The 18,743-nt window shown below is 39.4% G+C and overlaps 1 protein-coding gene across 1 annotated transcript; it reads left to right on the plus strand.

The window, feature by feature from the left end:
- The first annotated feature begins 2,136 nt into the window (after positions 1-2,136).
- Positions 2,137-15,119, plus strand: CEP57L1 (centrosomal protein 57 like 1). The gene is made up of 11 exons (XM_056488400.1): positions 2,137-2,194; positions 4,231-4,375; positions 6,110-6,289; positions 6,876-6,997; positions 7,412-7,528; positions 7,800-7,877; positions 9,597-9,695; positions 10,413-10,490; positions 10,594-10,823; positions 12,435-12,579; positions 14,658-15,119. The coding sequence occupies exons 2-11, from the start codon at positions 4,234-4,236 to the stop codon at positions 14,865-14,867; spliced, it is 1,401 nt and encodes a 466-aa protein (XP_056344375.1). The 5' UTR covers positions 2,137-2,194; positions 4,231-4,233; the 3' UTR covers positions 14,868-15,119.
- Positions 15,120-18,743: the final 3,624 nt, after the last annotated feature.

Below are 18,743 nucleotides of genomic sequence, written 5' to 3' on the forward strand. Positions count from 1 at the left end.
GCCATAAGTGATCTTTCTGTAACACTTGGGATTTCAGTTGTGTTCAGTAATCCTCCACTGTTAGTATACTTGCTTGGGCCAGACACCAGTAACTAAAATGTCAATTGATTTTTACAGCAACCCCATCCAGTACTCTGGTGTTTACTGCTGGCCATATTCAGCAAAAGTAAATAGAAATGGTATAAAGGTAAATTGTATTAGTACTTAGATGACTGTGATGAAATGGGAAATTCTGTGTTTGTCTTAAGGTACCAAACTCCAGTTTGCTTGCTCTCTTCTAAGGCATGAACGTCGCATATACAGGGATGGACCTGATGGTGGGATTGCTCCCCAGCATACTTTGTGCAAGCTCACTCTCAGCGTGCATGTGATGGTGAGGCAAGAGGCAGAAGTGGTCCCACTGAAGGGACCAGCCCTTCTCATGCTCACACTCCAGGGCTGAGCACTCCAGCTGCAGCAAGGCAAGAGGTGGGCAGAGTATTTGCATTAGTGCAGTGCTGTCACAGGGCTAATGCACTATGCCTGGCACCATGCACAGGGTTGCAAATATATGGCACAAAACTCCGTGAGCCTCCTAGCTCAGATCTGGAGAAAAACGTAACTGGCTTGCCCAGGCTGATGTTTAATCACAGAATATTCTGTGTTGGAAAGGACCCATGGGCACAACTAAGTTACCCCATGCTTGATGCAGCCGGTGTTGGAACCAGTTACTTTGTATTTTTCTGGATAAAATACTGGGTACCTGAGCATCATTACTGCATCCAACATTGGCTGTGCCATTTCCCATTAAAAAACCCAAAGGGCCAGTGTTGACTCCAGATATGACCTGAACAGCACAAGTGCTTCACCTTGCTCACAACAGCAGTGTAGGCTGCTGGGGTGTGAACAAAGCATTTCTTCCTGCTTCCCCTCTCCTCTGCATGTTACCGGGGTATTTTGTCAGCCTCTGTTTAATATGCATAGTTCTCCCTTGGCTCTTGCCCAAACTCGAAGGAGTGCACTGCTTTCCTCAACCAAGGGCTTGTCTAAACAACTATATTCTGGCTGCTTTAACGAGTGGTGTTCACGTGCTAAATCCCCCTAAGCCTTGTGGAGTTACATTAGTACAAACATTGTTGTTTGGGAAGCAATATCTGCTTTAAAGCACCTCTCTAGGGCTGTGTACCAGGTGTCCATGGTGGTGGCACCATGGAATAAGAGAGTGGTTTAAGCTTGCTGTGTAAGACTTTTTAAAAAGCAAACCTGGTTTTGATGGTTTTATGTGATGGCTTTTAAATACCTGGGGGGAAAAAGTTGTGGTAGGCCAGTTGACGTTCAAGCATACGTCAAACTACTTAATTATTTCCTGATATGTTTCTTGTTGCAGTGGGCTGGAAGTGGCCAGGATGTTTAGTGATGTCTTGCTGGTGTAGAGTGATCTGGTCCTTTTCCTGGTGCACATCTCCTTGCCTGAGGTGTGCAGTGTTGTAGATGTTCCTGCAGTTTGGTTGCTATAAACTCTATTTACCTGCTGAGCTATTAGGACTTGTCTGCACCAGAGCACTTTTACCAGAGTAATTATGCTGACACAGCCTCAAAGCACTATAGCAACCATGCCCTCAGCTGCTCCACACAGCCTCTGTATCTGAGGAAGCTGTGGTAAAGCAAGGCGTCCATAACAGTGTCTGAGCAGTTTCTGCAAACACAGGTGTCTTGTGGTGTTTTCTTTCACACCCTGTGCTGAGCCTGTGCTCTTAGGAGCAGCTTGGGGAGCTCCCCCTCCAGCTGGTGGGTGTTTATTATCCCCTGCTGTGCTGGCAACGTTGTGGGGTTTTGTGCTGAATCACCACCACCAGGCAGGTGAGCTGACCTCTTTTCTTTCGCTTCCCTTTGGTTTCACTTGCAGAACTAAAGGGGTTTTATTTCCCTGTCTGCCAAATAGGTGTCCCCTATGCCCCCCCACCTTTGTATTACTGAGCTTGTGCCCAAACTCTCAAATTTTCTGCTGCTTTATTCACTATTTGCTTCGGATCACTGCCTTCCTTAAACTGTCCACAGACCTATCTCCTTGGAAACAGCAAAACTTGTTTATGTGAAAGTAATAAGGAAAGTAATTGATGTGTAGCTGTGCAGGCATGCAGGGGAGCCATGTTCCACTGGAGGATGTTGGAAAAGCAAGTCTCCACTTACACTGACTGCCAGAAGGCTGGACGGTGTGAGTAAACCACCTTCTTCCTCTGCTGTTTCCAAAGTTGCCTTTTATTCACAGAAGTGGTAGGAAACTTCTTGCCTGTGCATATACTAATTTTTAAGGACTTTTTTTTTTTTGTTAGTCTTTTTCATTACCAATGTGAAGGGATTGAATAGCAGCAGGAAATTTTTTAAGTCTTGCTTATCTCTTATTTTCTGGAGCTCCATGCTGATGCACTGTGCCAGGACCATCTCCTCTCTTGCCTTGGCCCTGACCACCTCTGTGGCCACAAGACTTTCTCATCCATGTTTTGGGGTTTCTGCTGCTCCTTGCTTTGTGCTATTCACTACTATTGCCCCTTGTGCTGTTGGACATGGTTGATAGACCTGGTCAGGTGTCCCTGGATGTCTTTCTCAGTCCTTCAGAACAGAGGTAGGGGAGTTTTGTGGCCATAAATGTGGTGGGGTCTCTAGATGGGACCTCTTCCAAGTGATGGTGGGGTGCTTGGCTGTCTGCTACTGCCAACCCAGCACCAAGAGCTTGTGGGCTGACCTTGAGTAGGATGGCAGCAGGGGCCCATGGAGAAGGCCTTGGAAAAGACCTGTGGCAGGAGGGTAGCCTGGATAGGCTCCCTCTTTGGGAACAAGGGGGCTGCTCTGAATGGTGTGACCCCGGGGGTGTTAGCACACAAAAGTGGTGATGGTTGGGAGACCCCAAGTCAAGCAAGCCCTGGTGAAGAGATGCTCATGTTGACATTTCTGTGATGACAGTTTGGAGGAAGAAAGAAGGATTTCTGCTTGGCCTCAGTTTAGTGCATACCTAGAAGAGGCAGTGTGGCTGGAAGATGATTTTTTTGGTTTTTTTATACAGCCTTTGGAACAGGCTTTAGGAGTTGTAAGTGCTTCTAGAAACTTTTTTTGTTGTTGAAACTGTTTTTCCTGTTTGCCGTCTAGTATGAATGGCTTCTCCTGGGGTATGCTTCATCAGCAGGCTTTAGTCTTGGCCTGTTTCTTCCTCATGTTACTAGATACCTCCTTTGGGTGATTTTCTTGGAGACTAACACATGTAAATAGCCTTACCCAAACAGGAAGACTTTTCCAGCCTTGTATTTTAAACACAAATGATACAGCAGTCATAATTGTTATATCACTGAACCTTCAAATAAACTGTTTTTCTATTAGCTGAAGCTATATACTTCTTCACTTCTTACACTGTATCAAGTGAAATGCTTGATACTACTTTGATAGGTAGCTGCAGGATGATTTCAAACTTTAGAGGTTATAATAGCCTAGAGTACTTTCTGCACATTTCACTGTCCCTGTCTTAAGTATCAAGAAAAAATTCTATTTGACAGGGTATGAACTGTTTTCAAGTGTGCTTCTCATAAAACAAAGAATGTGAAAAGCTGGAACAGAAGGAGGGTGAAGAAGTAGGACTTTATACACACGCCTAGTAATGGAGATAGTACTGGGGATATTACATATTAAATATTCTCCTGTTAACACTAAATGTGGAGAACTGTGTCTTTATTATGTAATAATTGTAGATTATTATTATTCACTAATGGTACATTATTTACCATGTGTAAATTGGTTTTACATCCAAAAAGATGGGGAGAAGAGCACTAAGGACACTGCAAATGGAAACAGGCTGTAAAATCTGCAATGCTTGCTCTGCAGGGAGCACTTAGACTCAATACATTGAAGTCTTTAAAATAGTTAGTAGAAAATGCTCTTAATACTTGGGTTTTAAAAAAACAAAAATCAGCATAAGTTATTAAAAAGCACCGAGAAAATCTTGGAAAATTTTGGTCAGTCAAAGGAAGCTCTGTTTAGTGTTATGAAAGACATTGTTTTAGAATTGCATTAAAAGACAGGATTCTTCTGGTGGGGTGTGGGTATTATTATTATTGGTATTGTTGTTGTTATTATTACTACTAGTATTATTGTTTTGGTGTACATGATCTGGTTTGATATAAACAGAGTCAGGAACAGCCCAGTGACTTTTGAAAAAGAATCTGTTAAAGAAATAATGTCATTAAATGGCTCTTCTTTCTGCAGGCTATGGACTCTGAATCAAGGAACAGTTTCATAGGAAGCTTTCTTCAGCCACCAGATTGGATGCCTCCTGCAGCCTTTGTTTATAAAGAATCAAAGAAGTTGGCAGCTGCTGCTGGTGACAGGCCTTCTCTCCCAAATAAGCAAGGTATAGCCAAAATATGTCCTTAAAATGGTCTTTTTAATTGTTCCTTGAGCAAACTCCCCATCCTATTTGACTGAGTTCAATGACTTGCTGCAGTTATCAGTCTGACATTGAGACAGGATGTATATGTGTCCTGAGGGAGTAGTCTCCCTGAAGTCATATGTCTAGAATGGAAATCTCTGCAAGTCTTCTAACATCCTTGTAAACTTTGGCTTTGAAATTTGTTTAACTTAAAATAGTCAGACTTCCTCTGAAAGCAAAGGAGAATGCTTCAAACTCAGCAGAAGTAGTTCATGACTTCAAATACAGTAAAAAAAAGATTGTTACCATGGTACACTGACCTGAAATTTGCTTTGCATTTGACTCCATCCAGCTTAAAATGACTTCTAAGCTTTTGGGTTTGGTTTTTTTGGTTTTTTTTGCATGGTATATTTCTTTGGGAGAACTTTTGAACAATTCAGACTCTCAGGAAAGTTAGTAACATGAAAGTCCGTATGAAATATGATTGTCATGTGCCTTTATGGGTAACTTGGAGCTCACAAGGCAAATGTTCAGTGGCTCAACATATTTGGAGAGCCTGGGGAATCTTAAGGATACCCATACTTGGACTTATTATCATGGACAACTTTGCTACCTTGCACAGACATAGCCTATGAATGTTCATGTGGTCACTGCTCTTCACCTGAAAAATCTGTGATTACTGTAGTAATCTTATGTCATAGAAAGTTTGGGCTTTTTTGGATTGCAGTGATCATTTAAGTGCTATGTAGTGAAGTGGTTAAGGAGGTGTTTACCAATAGAAAGATGGAAAAGGTGGTCCCTCTTCATTCTTCTGCTTTCTGGTATTTGCTTTTTGTTCTGTTTTGAGTTTTCATTTGATGTTTTTTGCTGTTGTGTGTTTTTGTTTGGTTTGGGGGTTTTTTGTTTGTTTTTTTAATGGATCTGTGTTAAGATAGTGACAGTTGTTTAGGAGGTAGCAGTATCTGATGGTATTCTTTTGATGAGAGAGTTTGGAATAGAGAAACTGTCAGTTTTAAGATGTCAGAAAATAAGCTTGACTTTTTACAGAGCATGTCTTAAGCTTCCACGGGTCTGTATGCTGTATGGAGAGCTAGCAGACTTTTTCTTGTAGCTGAAATTGCAGCTTTTATTTTTGGTATAATTTGACACATACTGATTTGAGGCTGAAAGCAAAATCTTCCAGACTTGTTTCTATGGTTTAAAGCGTCATCAAGTACAAGATACTAGATGTTGAAACGTTACCTTTTGAAACAATAAAGTATTTAATGTATCCTTTGCTAAATTGTCCATTGTATCTAATTTCTCGCCTCATTTTGAGCATGTTTCCTCTTTTTAATCTGTCCAGACCAGTTGCCTTACATCAAAACTTGTGATTTCTCTTGGATACCTGCGTTCTCTGCTTCTATTTAAAGAGAAAATAAAACCCCAGGGTTTATTATATTCTATTTGCCGTGATTTCTTTGTGCTTGCTGCAGTTTGGAGTTTTGCTCATAGGGCCAGAGCTTCGCACCTCAGTTTTGCAGGAAGCACATCAACTTTCTCCCATGTATGTTCTGCATATGTTGGTGTACAGCTGGGGAATATAATAAGTTTTGGGACTGATCCTAGGAAGAAAATTTAGGTAGTATAGTGTAATGTGAAGTGTTTTCTAATAATGATTATCATCACCAAAATAGGAACTGTTACTTGAAGTGTAGCTGTTGTGTTGTTTGCTAGCTGTAGTGGCAGCCCTGAAAGCTCTGCAAGAAAAAATCCGCCGTCTAGAGCTGGAGAAGTCACAGGCTGAAGGTAAACTGTGCAGCCTCTCCAGAGCAGCTGCTCAGTACAAGAAGATCCTAGAGCATGAATCCTACGAGAGGGACACAGCACATCAAGAGCTGATGCAACAGAGGAAAGGTATTTCTTTTGAGTGATAAGGTGTAGCCACAGCAACATTAAGACTGTATAATCCAGGGAGTGTTTTGTTTTGAAAAACTGCTAATTAGTACAGCTGCCTTTCATTTTTTGCTTCAGAACCGAGGAGGTACAGGAGCTTGATAATTGTGGATGACGTTGAGATTTTTTTTTACATATATCAACCAAGTATTGCATAAGCCATAAAGCAGTTTGAAAGACTAAGCATGTTTCAGGTGGTGTATGTTTAACTCCTAATAAGCTAGCAGCTGCTTACATAACACAGCTAACTTGAGAAAAGATAGGAGAAGAGAAGATTCTCCTGCCTCAGGTTCTGGTTAGGTATCTGCTGATACAGATTGAAGTAACTGCAGTGCTCATGCCTTTGGAATTCAAATTAGGGACTAGCTTTGAAAAACTATTTTGATTCTCATGTCTTATATATAAAATACTTTTTAACCACATGACTTGTTCAACTAACAAAACTGTTCTTGCCTGTTTTGAAGACAGAGAATTCCTCAATGAAATAACAGTCTCGCTAAATGTGTAGCTCCCTTTGCTGTACTGAATGTCTTGTTTCTCTCTGTAGATGCAAGTGTGCAGTTAAATGCAGCACAATCCCGCTGCTCCCTGCTGGAGAAACAGCTGGATTACATGAGAAAAATGGTTTCCAGTGCAGAACTAGAAAAGAAAATTATTTTAGAACAACAGGTGAAGCCCTTCAGCATAAAAACAAAGTAGTGACGTAGTTTAAAATTACAGAAATGTGCAGGAAGTTTTTTGTGGTCATTGTTTTTCCTCAGCTCTGCTCAGGCTGCTAGCAAACAGAAGTAATTTAGTGTATGGCTGATGACAACCATTCAATGAATTGTATGAAAAGCTCCCTGGGTGGAACTCCTAATGAGCAAAACCATGCTAATACTTGCACCCTTGGTAGACAAAAAAGCTGCTGGAAGCTTAAGTTGTCTTTGTCTGCCTGGTATTTTTCATCACTTTGCAATTTAAAAAATATGGAATTTAAACTAATTAAACACCTTTACTCTGGTGTGGGGTGGTTTGGTGGTTTTTTTCCTCTCTGAAACAATTTCAGTCAGTTGCCAGCTCCATTCTTGCTTATTTTTCCAGGCTCAGCTTCAGAAAGAGGAAGGTCAGAACTGGTTAGAACTGCATGCAAAACTTGAGAAGCTTGAAATGCTAGAAAAAGAGTGTCTTAAACTTACTGCTACTCAGAGAATTGCTGAAGTAAGCATGCATGGAATGACAGCCTGAAAGTGATTTGGTATCATTTTATGCCATACTATTAATAGTACTAAGTTTTGCAAAATTACCTCTGTTAAAGCATACATGACTGAATGCCACCTTGGCTTCATGTGCATAAGTTTTTTTTCAGTCTGGGCTTTAAAAATTCCTACAGTCCAGTTTTATCCCCACATTACAATTGTGAGCTCCTCCGGACTTCTGATTTAGCATGACAAATTGAAGTGGGACTAATCATTCTTGCCTTCAAATTCAGGACAAGATCAAACACTTAGAAGAAAAGCTGTGTAAAGAAGAACATCAGCATAAGCTAATACAAGATAAAAATGCTCAGGTAGACTGAAAAGATTTTATTTTATCTTATTTTTTAGTACTGAAGAAAGCTATTCTCTCTGTTCAAAATCCTTTCTTATTTTATTACATTTTAAGTCTTCGTGTTTATTACCCAGGCAGAACTCCTGAAATATTACCTAGATCAGTTATAGCTCCATATTAGAAAGTTTGCCAGGTGTGTTACATATGTCAATGAAGAAATATTCTACTTGTGTTTGTATTAATGAAAACAATTTATCAGCCTCAACGCTGCTCTAAGTGACCAGGTAGAATTAATTTCTAGAAAATCTATAACTGAATCAGGTTAATTTAATTTTCAGTAACTCGAAAGTGGTCACATATGAAACCATATATCCCAAGTGAGGTTGGTTATTATGTTTGTTTTTCTCCCTCTGTTAAGGTCTGTAGAAATCTTACAAATAGGGCTGTATTGGAAAAACCTTAATCAGTAATATGTTGTTCATCAAATGAGATCTTGTATAATTCATTATTCTGTGAAGCCATAATCAGTTCATTGGGCCAGCATCCATCTGAGAGTGGAGTGTTTGCCAAAGAGAACAAAATGATGAAACCGTTTGTTAAAGGGGCAAGGTAGTCATATTCCAACCCTCACTTTGTGCAGCCAGTTTGAAAGAGAGGCCAGTTGTGGGAGAATTCCAGTGGGGTGGGGTGGGGACTGCAGTGCTGAAGAGTAATATTTTGGAAGAACATAAGCAAAGCTGATGCCTTAATTTAATTCATCATTGCTGTCAGCTCATATACCTCATCCAAGAATGATGGGTTTTCATCAATCCAGGAAGCTTTAAATAACATGCAGATTTGTAGCCCAGATGTCTGACCACCTCCAGAATCCAGCAGAATGATACAGTTGAAAACTTGTAGGTTTTTTGGTTTCTTACTTAGTCTGCTTGCTGTTGCAGAGCAAAAGGCCTAGTACAGAGATTTTATCTTGAGAAACATGGTAAGAATGACTGTTCCAGAGCAGATAGTCTAAACATTTGCTTAAGAAAGGACTTAGATGCAGTAAACTGAGTCCTAAAGTAGTGCTAGTATCCTCTTGATACACTGCAGGATGGATTTAGGTCTGTTGGATCTGGATTGGAAAGCACAGGGAGTGGTGTGGTTCATTTCCTCTTGATGACAGAAAAGCCAGAATATTCTCACTTTAGCGGTGGACCTCCGGCGTTGTTTAGCTGGAACTGTAACACATGCCAAAACAAAGTCCTTGTCCAATGTTTAATTGGGAATGATTATCGTCCTGTTTATCATGGGCCTTGATAGCAACTTTGAACCACTGAGCAATGAGGATTGTCTGGCAGGTTTGACCTCAGTGTAATACAGATAGGCTTAGTTCTCTCTCTCCCCAGATTGCAAGAGCCAAATGTTCATATAATTTGGATTTTATGATCAGATCCTCAGGATGCAGCAGGATTGGCTTATCTCAGCTGCTGGTTGTCACAGCGGAAAAATACAGCTGCTACTGCAGCTGAATATGAAAATGAGGAATAATAAGACAGAGCTGCAAGATCTGCTTGATACCCTGCCTTCCTTTTAATCGGTTCAGATTTTAAGAGTAGCTTATGCCTTCCAAGCAGGACAATTAATAGTGCTCTTAATTGGTTGTTATACATGCATGAAAGAGAAAATTAATTAAACCTTGCTATTTCATACTTCTGGTATTACATTAAATAACTGTGTTCTTTTTTGCGTATTGCCACAGCTTCAAACAGGATTTGATATAAACAGAATTTTGGTGTCTTCAGTAACATCTCAACATTTTCCTGAAAAGGAAAATGGGAAGAACAAAAAACCTAGGAAGGTAGCGTGGAAATTTTTATTAGCATACTTTTGCTGATAGCATCTGACTTGCACAGAGACTGGAATTTGTGAAAAATGGTGCTGTAAGAGGCACTTGATTCATATGCTGCACTTTACTCCACTTCTGAAGTGAAAAACAGTGCTAAATAACTCTTCACCCCCCACCCTTTTTCTTCTTACCTTAATTAATTAAAATGGTACTGGGACTGGTAGGACATCACTGGAAAACCTTTCCTTACTAGCTTGACAATTACCTTTGTAAAGTCTTGCTGCCATCCCCCATGTCCTGTCTTAACTGCCTTTCAGTTTGTCTGGCAAAATCAGTTTCCAAAGGAGTTTTAGCTCAGCATCTTAAGATGGTGTGTTCTGGGGGGATTACTGAAATCAAGAAAATTTATTTTGCAACATATGTTACAGATCAGTCAAAATTTTGCAATTGGGTTTTGAAAACTTAAGTAAACAAAGTTCAATTCCTTTAATGTTAGCCAAGTTGTTAATCAATCTCCTGCATGCATATGGAATAAAATTTACTGGTGTCAGCTATTGGAAAGTCTTACTTGTTACACATACAGGAGGGAAAATATTTTTTTTAAACCAGAAGAAAACTGAGGTGATGCATTTCACTGTGTATTTATATTGAATTTTACTTACTAAAAAACAGTTTTGTACTCTTAAGTCAGCAGATTGGAATTTCTTGTCTTATATTTTCTTATGGCAGAGAAATCCTACCATGAAGAAAATGCAGCTTTCACAATTACATGTAAAGGCTGGTGAACTACCTTTTGTGGCTGGGAAGGTAGGTGAAAGCCAGTGTTCCCACTGAAGTGACATCTACAGTTTGAGTAAGGCTGTGTAGTTGTTAAATACTTCTGTAAGCCACTGATAATTCTTCTTTTAAGTCTGTCAGCTCCAGCCATTCTGTCAGTGCAAATGTACAAAGTGTGTTGCACATTATGAAGCATCGCCATCCATGGATCTCATCACAAAGACAAGGAGGAGCTACAGCTGGGATTTCGGGACACAGTGCACTTTCAAAATCTGTATCCTCTTGTTCCACAACACCCACTGTCACTAGGAGCTTTTCAGACCTTCTGTTGGCCTTGCAAGACGAGCTGGGCCAAATGAGCTCGTGAGTACCCATCGTAGGTGTTGTGAGTAAATGTGACTTCAGCAGGAGCCCTGAGAAGCTGTAGTCAAGACTAGCCTGTGTCAGCTATAGGACTACTTGTTGACAGAATAACCTGAGCAGGCTTGACTAGTAGGATTTTTCTCATTCAAAAAATTCTTTCTATCCTGGTGTTTCACTCGTCTTGTTTTTCTGCTTCCACATCTTGTATTTAAATAAGCTGTTATTGAAGTAGCAGCTGCAGCAAATGAAAAGCCTTTCAGACCTGTGCTTTGTAGACATTTTAAACATATTCTGAGATATACAAAGTAAACTAAGCTTTTTGTCCTGGAGAAGGCTGCAGAGGTGGTGCTGATATAGAGTAGGCCTTCAGGATGCAGTCAGTCTGGCTGGTGGAATGGGTTAGTATAGCTCTGGCATGAGCAATCCTGTCACAACATCTCTCCTGTTCCTTTGTACTCACTCTGTGTTCTCTCCTTACCGCTGTGCCTGCCGGGTCATTGTGCTGAGTTAGTCCAGGGCTCATACCCTTTGCTTGTTGATAGCAGGAGAACTTGCTGGTCCTGTAAGGGGGTTGGGAAAGAGGGGCAGTCTCCTGCCAGAAAATGGGCAGGGTGTAAAAGAAGCTAACACTTCAAATGGGAGTGTATGTGTCTTTCTCGCCATGCAAGTAAATGTGGATTACAACCTGTTGTGATTTTAGGTATCTTCCCATTAATGCAGGCTTGTGGGCTATGGGCCAAAGCTCTTTAGCTGGTTGTAGCAGACATGTCAACATGATGAGCTGTGGTTTGAGCAGAAGAGGATGTGCTGATTAAACCAGTTAGGATGTTGATGCTGATTTGAAATGCTTGATGTGGTAAAATTTAAACTGGCAAGCAATCTCATGTTCAAAAAGCAATGTCTAGCTTACTCACGCCAGTTCAAGGACAGGCTTTTTTTTTTTTTTTTTTTTTTTTTTTTAATTGCAACAACCAGTTGCTTCAATTAAACTGTCAAAGAGAAGCTGTTACTCAGAAGTCAGTAAAGAAGCTCTGATCTTTGTAAGGGGATTGCTTATCTAAGAGGGGGTCTCTGGCTTCAACTTGTTCAGGTATCTTGGCATCAAGATGTACACAATTTCTTTTACTTAATCTGGTTAGTTTAATTAAGCAGCCCAATTTGCTGTAAATCTTTTTGAGTAGAGTATTATAATTTGAATAATTTGTCAGAAAATTTGTAACTTGAATGTACTAATTTAAAAAATGCTTTTGTGATTTACACTAGGCCTTCCAAGTCTGCGATAAGTTGGGCAGGAAGTGAGAATTAACTGCATAGCTGCTGTCCACTTTCAAAAATCTTATTTTTACACTGTTACACATGTAGTTGTTATGCCTGTGGGAAGAGGGAGAAGTAAGATAGACATCAACTTAAAATTTGGAACAAGAAAATCAGACTCATGGGAAAACCTTTTCCTTTTCTCATGTTAATATCTTCCAGATTAATGTGTATTTTGTGAGAGTAGAAATAATGCTAAATTTCTATACTCTGTAAAAAAAGGCTGGGAACTCCTGCAGGAATAAATCCTAGAGACTATATCATGAATGCTTAGATTGCCTTTCTTGTCTTTGATAGTGAGCATCAAGAACTTCTGAAGCAAATACAGGAGACTCAAGACTCCCAAGCTCGTGAAGACCTGGAACAGGAGCTGGATTGCCTTGTAAAACAAATGGAGATGAAAGGAAAACAAATATCCAAGCTGAAAAAGCATCAAGCTACTGTAAGAATGAAATGTAAACTCTCTAGCTACTAACATTCTTGTTGAAATGCTGGCACAACTCTGCCTTCTGTTGTCATCAGTTAGAATGTCACTGGAATGTTTTAAGCCAAGATGTTCCAGAATGGATGATTATAATTAGACTGCTGGCTCATATTTTTGTACCTCCAATTTCTTCATTTGATCAAGAAAAAGTGCTTACAGCTGGCAGTTAGGAATGTATGCTGGTGGGAAAGTTTCCTGCCCTGTGGCAGTTCCGCAATACAGAGCTGGGTTGCACTGTCTGTCACTTCTGCTCACCATGTTAAGACAAACTCTTGGAATTTCATTCCTTTGTATCCTATCCCTCAGGGAAATGAGAAAATAGAAGCTGTAATTCCTGTGCAGGCTGGATTAAATGTCCTTTATATTACTGAAACATTGAAGCTTTTTTATAAACAAGGCTGTTGACCAGAGCTTCTCCAAAATCATAGCTGGGCAAACCTTTCAGTTTTGTTTAATCTTTAAACTGTCCTCATTTAGTTTAGCATTTAGTTTAGAGCCATAGCTAACATCTTTTCATTCATGCCCATATAAAATCCCTCTTCTGTAGTTGAACAGCCTAACTCTTTTGTAGCAATTTGGTTTGGGCATATGATTAAACATTCAATCCATAGTTCTGTTTGATTGTTTTCTGTTTTTTCATCTTGTGTTTCAAGATAAATACTCACCTGAGAACTTTGCTTATACAGGAAATAAAACTCAAAATGAGACCTTATGAAAAGAGGAGATTATAGTTAATTTGAATCTGACCAGTTTTGTTCATATTCATTTTTGATGGATTTTGCTCACTTAAACCTTTTATTGTCCGTGTAATTGCAAGCTTTATGTCATAACAGATGTGTCAGACTTGCATGTTAGCAATATGGACAAAGAGCATTGACTGCTGAGTCCTCACTGCTTCTCTTGGCAATGTCAGCAGGTTCTTTGATAAAACTCTTATATTCTTGAAGACCCAACAATTATTGTGTTATTCCTTGCCTCAAGATCTTACGGACTTCATCCTCAGGAACCTAAGACAGTGGAAAACAACTGCACTTTTGTTTCTTTCTTTTCCATTTTTTTATGGCTACAGTTTGCTTTTGTTTTGGGATGATGAAGAGTAGCACATACAATGTGGTGCAATCTTGTTATCATCTTTGCCTCTTACCAGTGTGCAGATCTTTTGGCAAGTCCTCCGTGCTCTTGTACAGCCTGGTCAGAGCACACCCCTTAGGGTCATGCTGTAAATAGTAGTGTATGTGTAATTACTGTCCATCATGCCCTGGTGATCAACACAGACCATTCCTCTAACTCCTTGTCCTGTATTTTTTATTTATCTGGTGCTTTTGCACACAGCCATTTCTATTTGTATTTTGTACAGACCAGTCTTAGTATTTCTCATACATATTTCTTTTTCTAGAACCTGCCATACTAAAAGTGCCATGCTAATCTCTGTGTTTCACAGTTAATAATATGTTCTAGAATGCAATTAAAGTTAATTATTTTTAGAAATGGACTTAAATTTGGAATGCATCCAGCTTAATTTTATCTTTGGGAAGTGACCTTTTCATGCCAAGTGGAAGTCAAGACTCATTATTTGACATTTTAAAAAACATTATTTAGCAATTAACCCTATTTTTTCTGTCTTCCACTTTTGTTAAGGAGGCTTCAAAATAAGCTGCTTAGATCCAGTAACTGATAATTAACAGTATACATTTTAGAGGTTTATTGGTTGTTTGGTTTTTTATTAGGATAGTACAATCTGAAACTGAAAAAGACTGTTGTAAATATAGATTATTAAGAGATTATATTCCAGCTCTCTCATGCAAGCATTTTTATGTTAGGGAGCAATGGGATTCAACACCCAATTGGGTGTGGGTGAGGTCAGTTTTGTGTTACAGCGAGACCACTGTGCAACATTACTAAATTTAAACTTTTCTCTTTTATTAATGTCTCTTAGTTCATCTGTAATTTGGAGTTTCATAACAGTCCAGTCAGCTCTACAGCTGTGGGTCTTTGGTGTATGTAACATGCTAATTAGTAATGGTTTTTTTTCCTAGGTGCAGAAATTAAAAACTCAGACATTGAAGCAAGGGGCAACTCATGTCAAACTAAAGTGCAGTGAACTAAAGGAAGCAAGGGGGAATGCCATCACTGTAAAGGGAAGTGTGTCTAAACCTTGTCCTGGACAGAAAAGCAGAAGTTCTCTTCAGCTGCTAAAAGCTGTGAGGAAACTTCAGCTATCTCTGAAAAAAGATGATGTCATCTGAGAAGAATAGTTCCAAAGTTTGCTATGTTAGAAGTTTTCGAAGTTGTCTGACGCCTAATAAAATTTTAGTTGTACAAAATATCTTTTAAAAATAAACTGGATACAGAGGACATGTACATTCTGAACTGCCTACTCTCCAGCAGTTCACCTTAGAATTAACTTTCATGCAGTGTAGCTGTAACTCAACTATACTTCCTTAATAAAGTAATAAAGTGTTTTAATGGACTAATGAAATGTTATTATTTGTTAACTTGTCAAATAAAATTTTATACTTTTTTTTACATTTAAAATAGTATATGATCTTTGATGTCCTATTTTCCCAGCCACCAAGGAGATATTTAGAGCTTGCTTTTCCAGAATGACCTGTGCTAGTTCTTCTGTACAAATAAAAACAAAGGTCTTCCTTTCTCTAATAACTAAAGACTCAGATCACTGTGAATGAGGCAGAAGAGGTATTGTCTCTTTATTTATATATGTTTTCATTATTATTAATATTATTACTTTATAAGCTCTATTGACAGTCTTAGTATTAGGGACAGGTGGGCTCTGGAAGCACAACCCATGACTTGGTTTAACTACAAAAAAAGGGGAGTGTTCTTGATTCGTGAGTGGGAGGGGCCACTGCCAAACACTCGGGTGCTTGTCTTCTCTTTAACAGAACCTACTTCTAGCACAGTATAAAGTGACTGAGGAGGAGACTGTCATAGAGGAGACCTTCAGCTTTGTACCTGCCACCAAGCTTCTTATTTGTGGATTATTTCTATCTTAGAGAAGCACACTGTATGCTTAAAGCTGCTTAGACAAAATTTGAAGCCTGGTATTTTTTCATGGTGCAGATAGCTTTTCTGAGATAGGTTTATGCATTTCGGGGTACTGGAATCACTGATACTGGTAGGGATAGGGTACATAAATCTCTCTGGCTCCCTTCGTACTTTGACCTGGTATTTTTGTTGACTACAGAATCCTGGGGAAGGGGTGTTATTTTGGAGCTGGAGAAGCGGGGCCCTGGCTCCCCACTTGGGCAGGAGCTGTGGTGGAGGGCTGCAACTTTGGGTCTGTCAACCATGTACTGGATGGGGCAGTCTTTAAACAATGGCAGCATTGAATAGTCAGTCTTCAAAATGTATGTGCTGACGGGCTATCCAGTGCCAGAAAAAAAATTGTGTTTGCCCTTCTGTGGGGTGAGTGGCTGGAGGGAAACAGCTGAGCCTGGTTCTGCTGGTGGCTGGGTGTTTCTCATCTCTGCCTGCTTCAGAGCAGGGCCAGGAGCTGAAAAAGCTGTCTTGCTCAGAGCCAGGAGCTGGGATTTGAGAGGGGAAAATAGGAATTGGCTGGCTGGTTACATCACTTGTATTTTAACTCAAAAGATTTAAATAAATTTTAATAATTATTTTCTGCTTTTTCTCTCTGAAGCTTTTATTTCTATAGTGCATGTGTTTTTACACACCAAAGCAAAGTAGATGCATTTCAGCATGAGCTGAGAGATCCAAACCAGGTATGAAGAAAGTGTGTGCCGAACCAGTTTTCTTTCTTGAAGAAAGGCATAAAATTTGGTTTCAGATTGTATCTTGGGAGGGAGAAGTAGGGTAGGAAGTCAGGTTATGTATTTACCAATTAGCATATTCACAGTTCAAGGCAGTTGTCAGTCATGTAAAAGAAATCTTCAAGGAAATATCCGTCAGAGAATAATTGTCCAGAAGCTGCATTGGGAAAGTAAGATTGTGTACAGCTGTGGTGAAGTTCTGCTACATGAGAATTAGGCAGATCACAGTGAATTTTGCTGGGATTGAATGCTTCATTTCTTTATGGTCCAAAAGTTTTCTGGCCTGGAACTCCATAAATGCACATTTGGAGAAAGCACATTGGTCAAAGGAGGCTTCTTCACAAGAACAATATGTTTTTGGCTTAGTAAGTGCTTACTCTATTCTTTTGCAAATCCTTGTTTTGATTTATATCCCGCATGTTTTTGTCTTCTCAGATGAAACTGTATATATCTCTTTTTTATTAATGGTTTGGATCTAGCTCTGCAGGGCAGCAGACAAAACCACACAGTGATCCCCAAAAAAAGACTTATCAATTTATTTATTTGAGATCTAGGTTCTTTTGCTCTGAGTTATGCAAAATTGCAACAACAGGTTTTATTGGTATTTGGATAAAGGGTTGTATTTTATGGTTAGATATCAAGGAAGGTGGACAAAAGATGTAGGTCAAACAGTATGATTGAAAATACAGACCAACAAATTGCATCCAACAATAGTTCGCTTTCCTGCTGTTAATGTATTCTAGCACAATTTAATGTCTTGTTACTTAAGCTTGCTGGAAAGACTTTGTCCTAGTACAAAAGAGGTTTGGTTTGAGCATGTGTGTTACAAAATTCTAACCAGCAAAGCTGGAGGTTGGACATAGCTATAAATCCAGCCTGTTCTGGGAATAGAAGCTGGCAAAAACATTCAGAGCTAAATAATCAGGGCAGGATCTTGCTGAGATTTGGATACTGGCTAACATAACTAAGTGCAGATGTTTATGTAGACTGAAATACATTCCCAGAATAAGAATATTGTACAAACACATGATGATTTTATAGCAGAGAAAAAGCCAAGAAAGTGAGGGTAATAAAACAAGCACTCTTATTCTTGATGAAGCACGTTCTGTTTCCCTCTGCTTGCCTGTACAAAAGTGGCCAAGGTTGCTTCTACTGTGTCCTCTGCTGGGGACTGTTGAAGATTCTGCAAGTTGCTTGGGTTGTGGCTCTGGTGCTTACCTGAAAGTCTCCATGGGCTTCCATGTGGGTGCCACAGTCTATCTTAGATGAGAGGAGATGAGAGAAGCGTTTCTGAAAATGTTACTCTGAGGGAAGAGCTGTAACAGGTCATCTGAATCTTATCCCAAATGCCTGGTCATTAGTTTTATAGCCATTATCTGTGTTATTTTTATCTGAACTCTCCTGGCTACATAATTCCTTTTCTCTTACTTCCTTCTTATTTATACAGCTGAAGAACTGCCTGCTCTTTATTTTCCTTAGAAATTTTAATTTAGCTGGTGTTTCTTGCTTTAGTTTGCTTTAGTTTGGGCTTCCCAGCCCTGACTTTTGGGTTAGCTGCCCCAGTGCTTTTTTTTTGAGTCACAATTTTTGTCAACTGTTCAATTTTGAGACATACACACATGGGAGCCAGGAATACCAGCTTTTTCATTGTGTGTTTACCACAGAATTATGGCTGAAATGGAATGGAATGTCAAAACATAAACTAAATTCATTTCATGTTGTATATTGTAAGCAAAACTTTATATCTCCACGGCAGGTCAAGTATGTCCTTCTTAGAATGAAGAGGAAGCAGCTTCAAACATAATGCTGCAATCTGTAAGCAGAGTGGTTACATAGGAAAGTTTTCTTGGGAATTATGAGAAGAAAGCTAAGATGATGTATTAAGGTTTGGCATTACACTTCAAGGAAGTGTAGACTGCTTGGAGAATATGTGGAGGAAAAACAGAGGTGAAGAATATTTGACTAGAACAGTTGAGACAAAAAAGTAAGGAGCTGGACTTATGTTTCCACTCTATTTTCTCTGTGTTCTAAATCTTAAGAAACATTGGTCATTGCTGCAAAGATGAAGGGAATGGAGTTCTGTTTGCACTTATGAATAGGACATAAAATAGTGAGCTAAAATTCAAGCTTTTCAAAGATAGTGTAAGCTAAACACTGCCATCTAGGCTAGGAGGTTGTTGACCATCTGTAAGGACCATCCATTTTTAAGAACAGGATGAACAAATACCTTTAGGTATTTACATTTTCCTGCCCAAGAGCAGTGAAAGTAGTAGACAGATCATAAAACCCATCCTGGTCCTATCTCTTTATGGCTCTGAAGTGTTCCATGCCAAG

The sequence above is a fragment of the Oenanthe melanoleuca genome, chromosome 3 (genome assembly GCF_029582105.1).
Source record: "Oenanthe melanoleuca isolate GR-GAL-2019-014 chromosome 3, OMel1.0, whole genome shotgun sequence".
Classification (NCBI taxonomy): Eukaryota; Metazoa; Chordata; class Aves; order Passeriformes; family Muscicapidae; genus Oenanthe; species Oenanthe melanoleuca.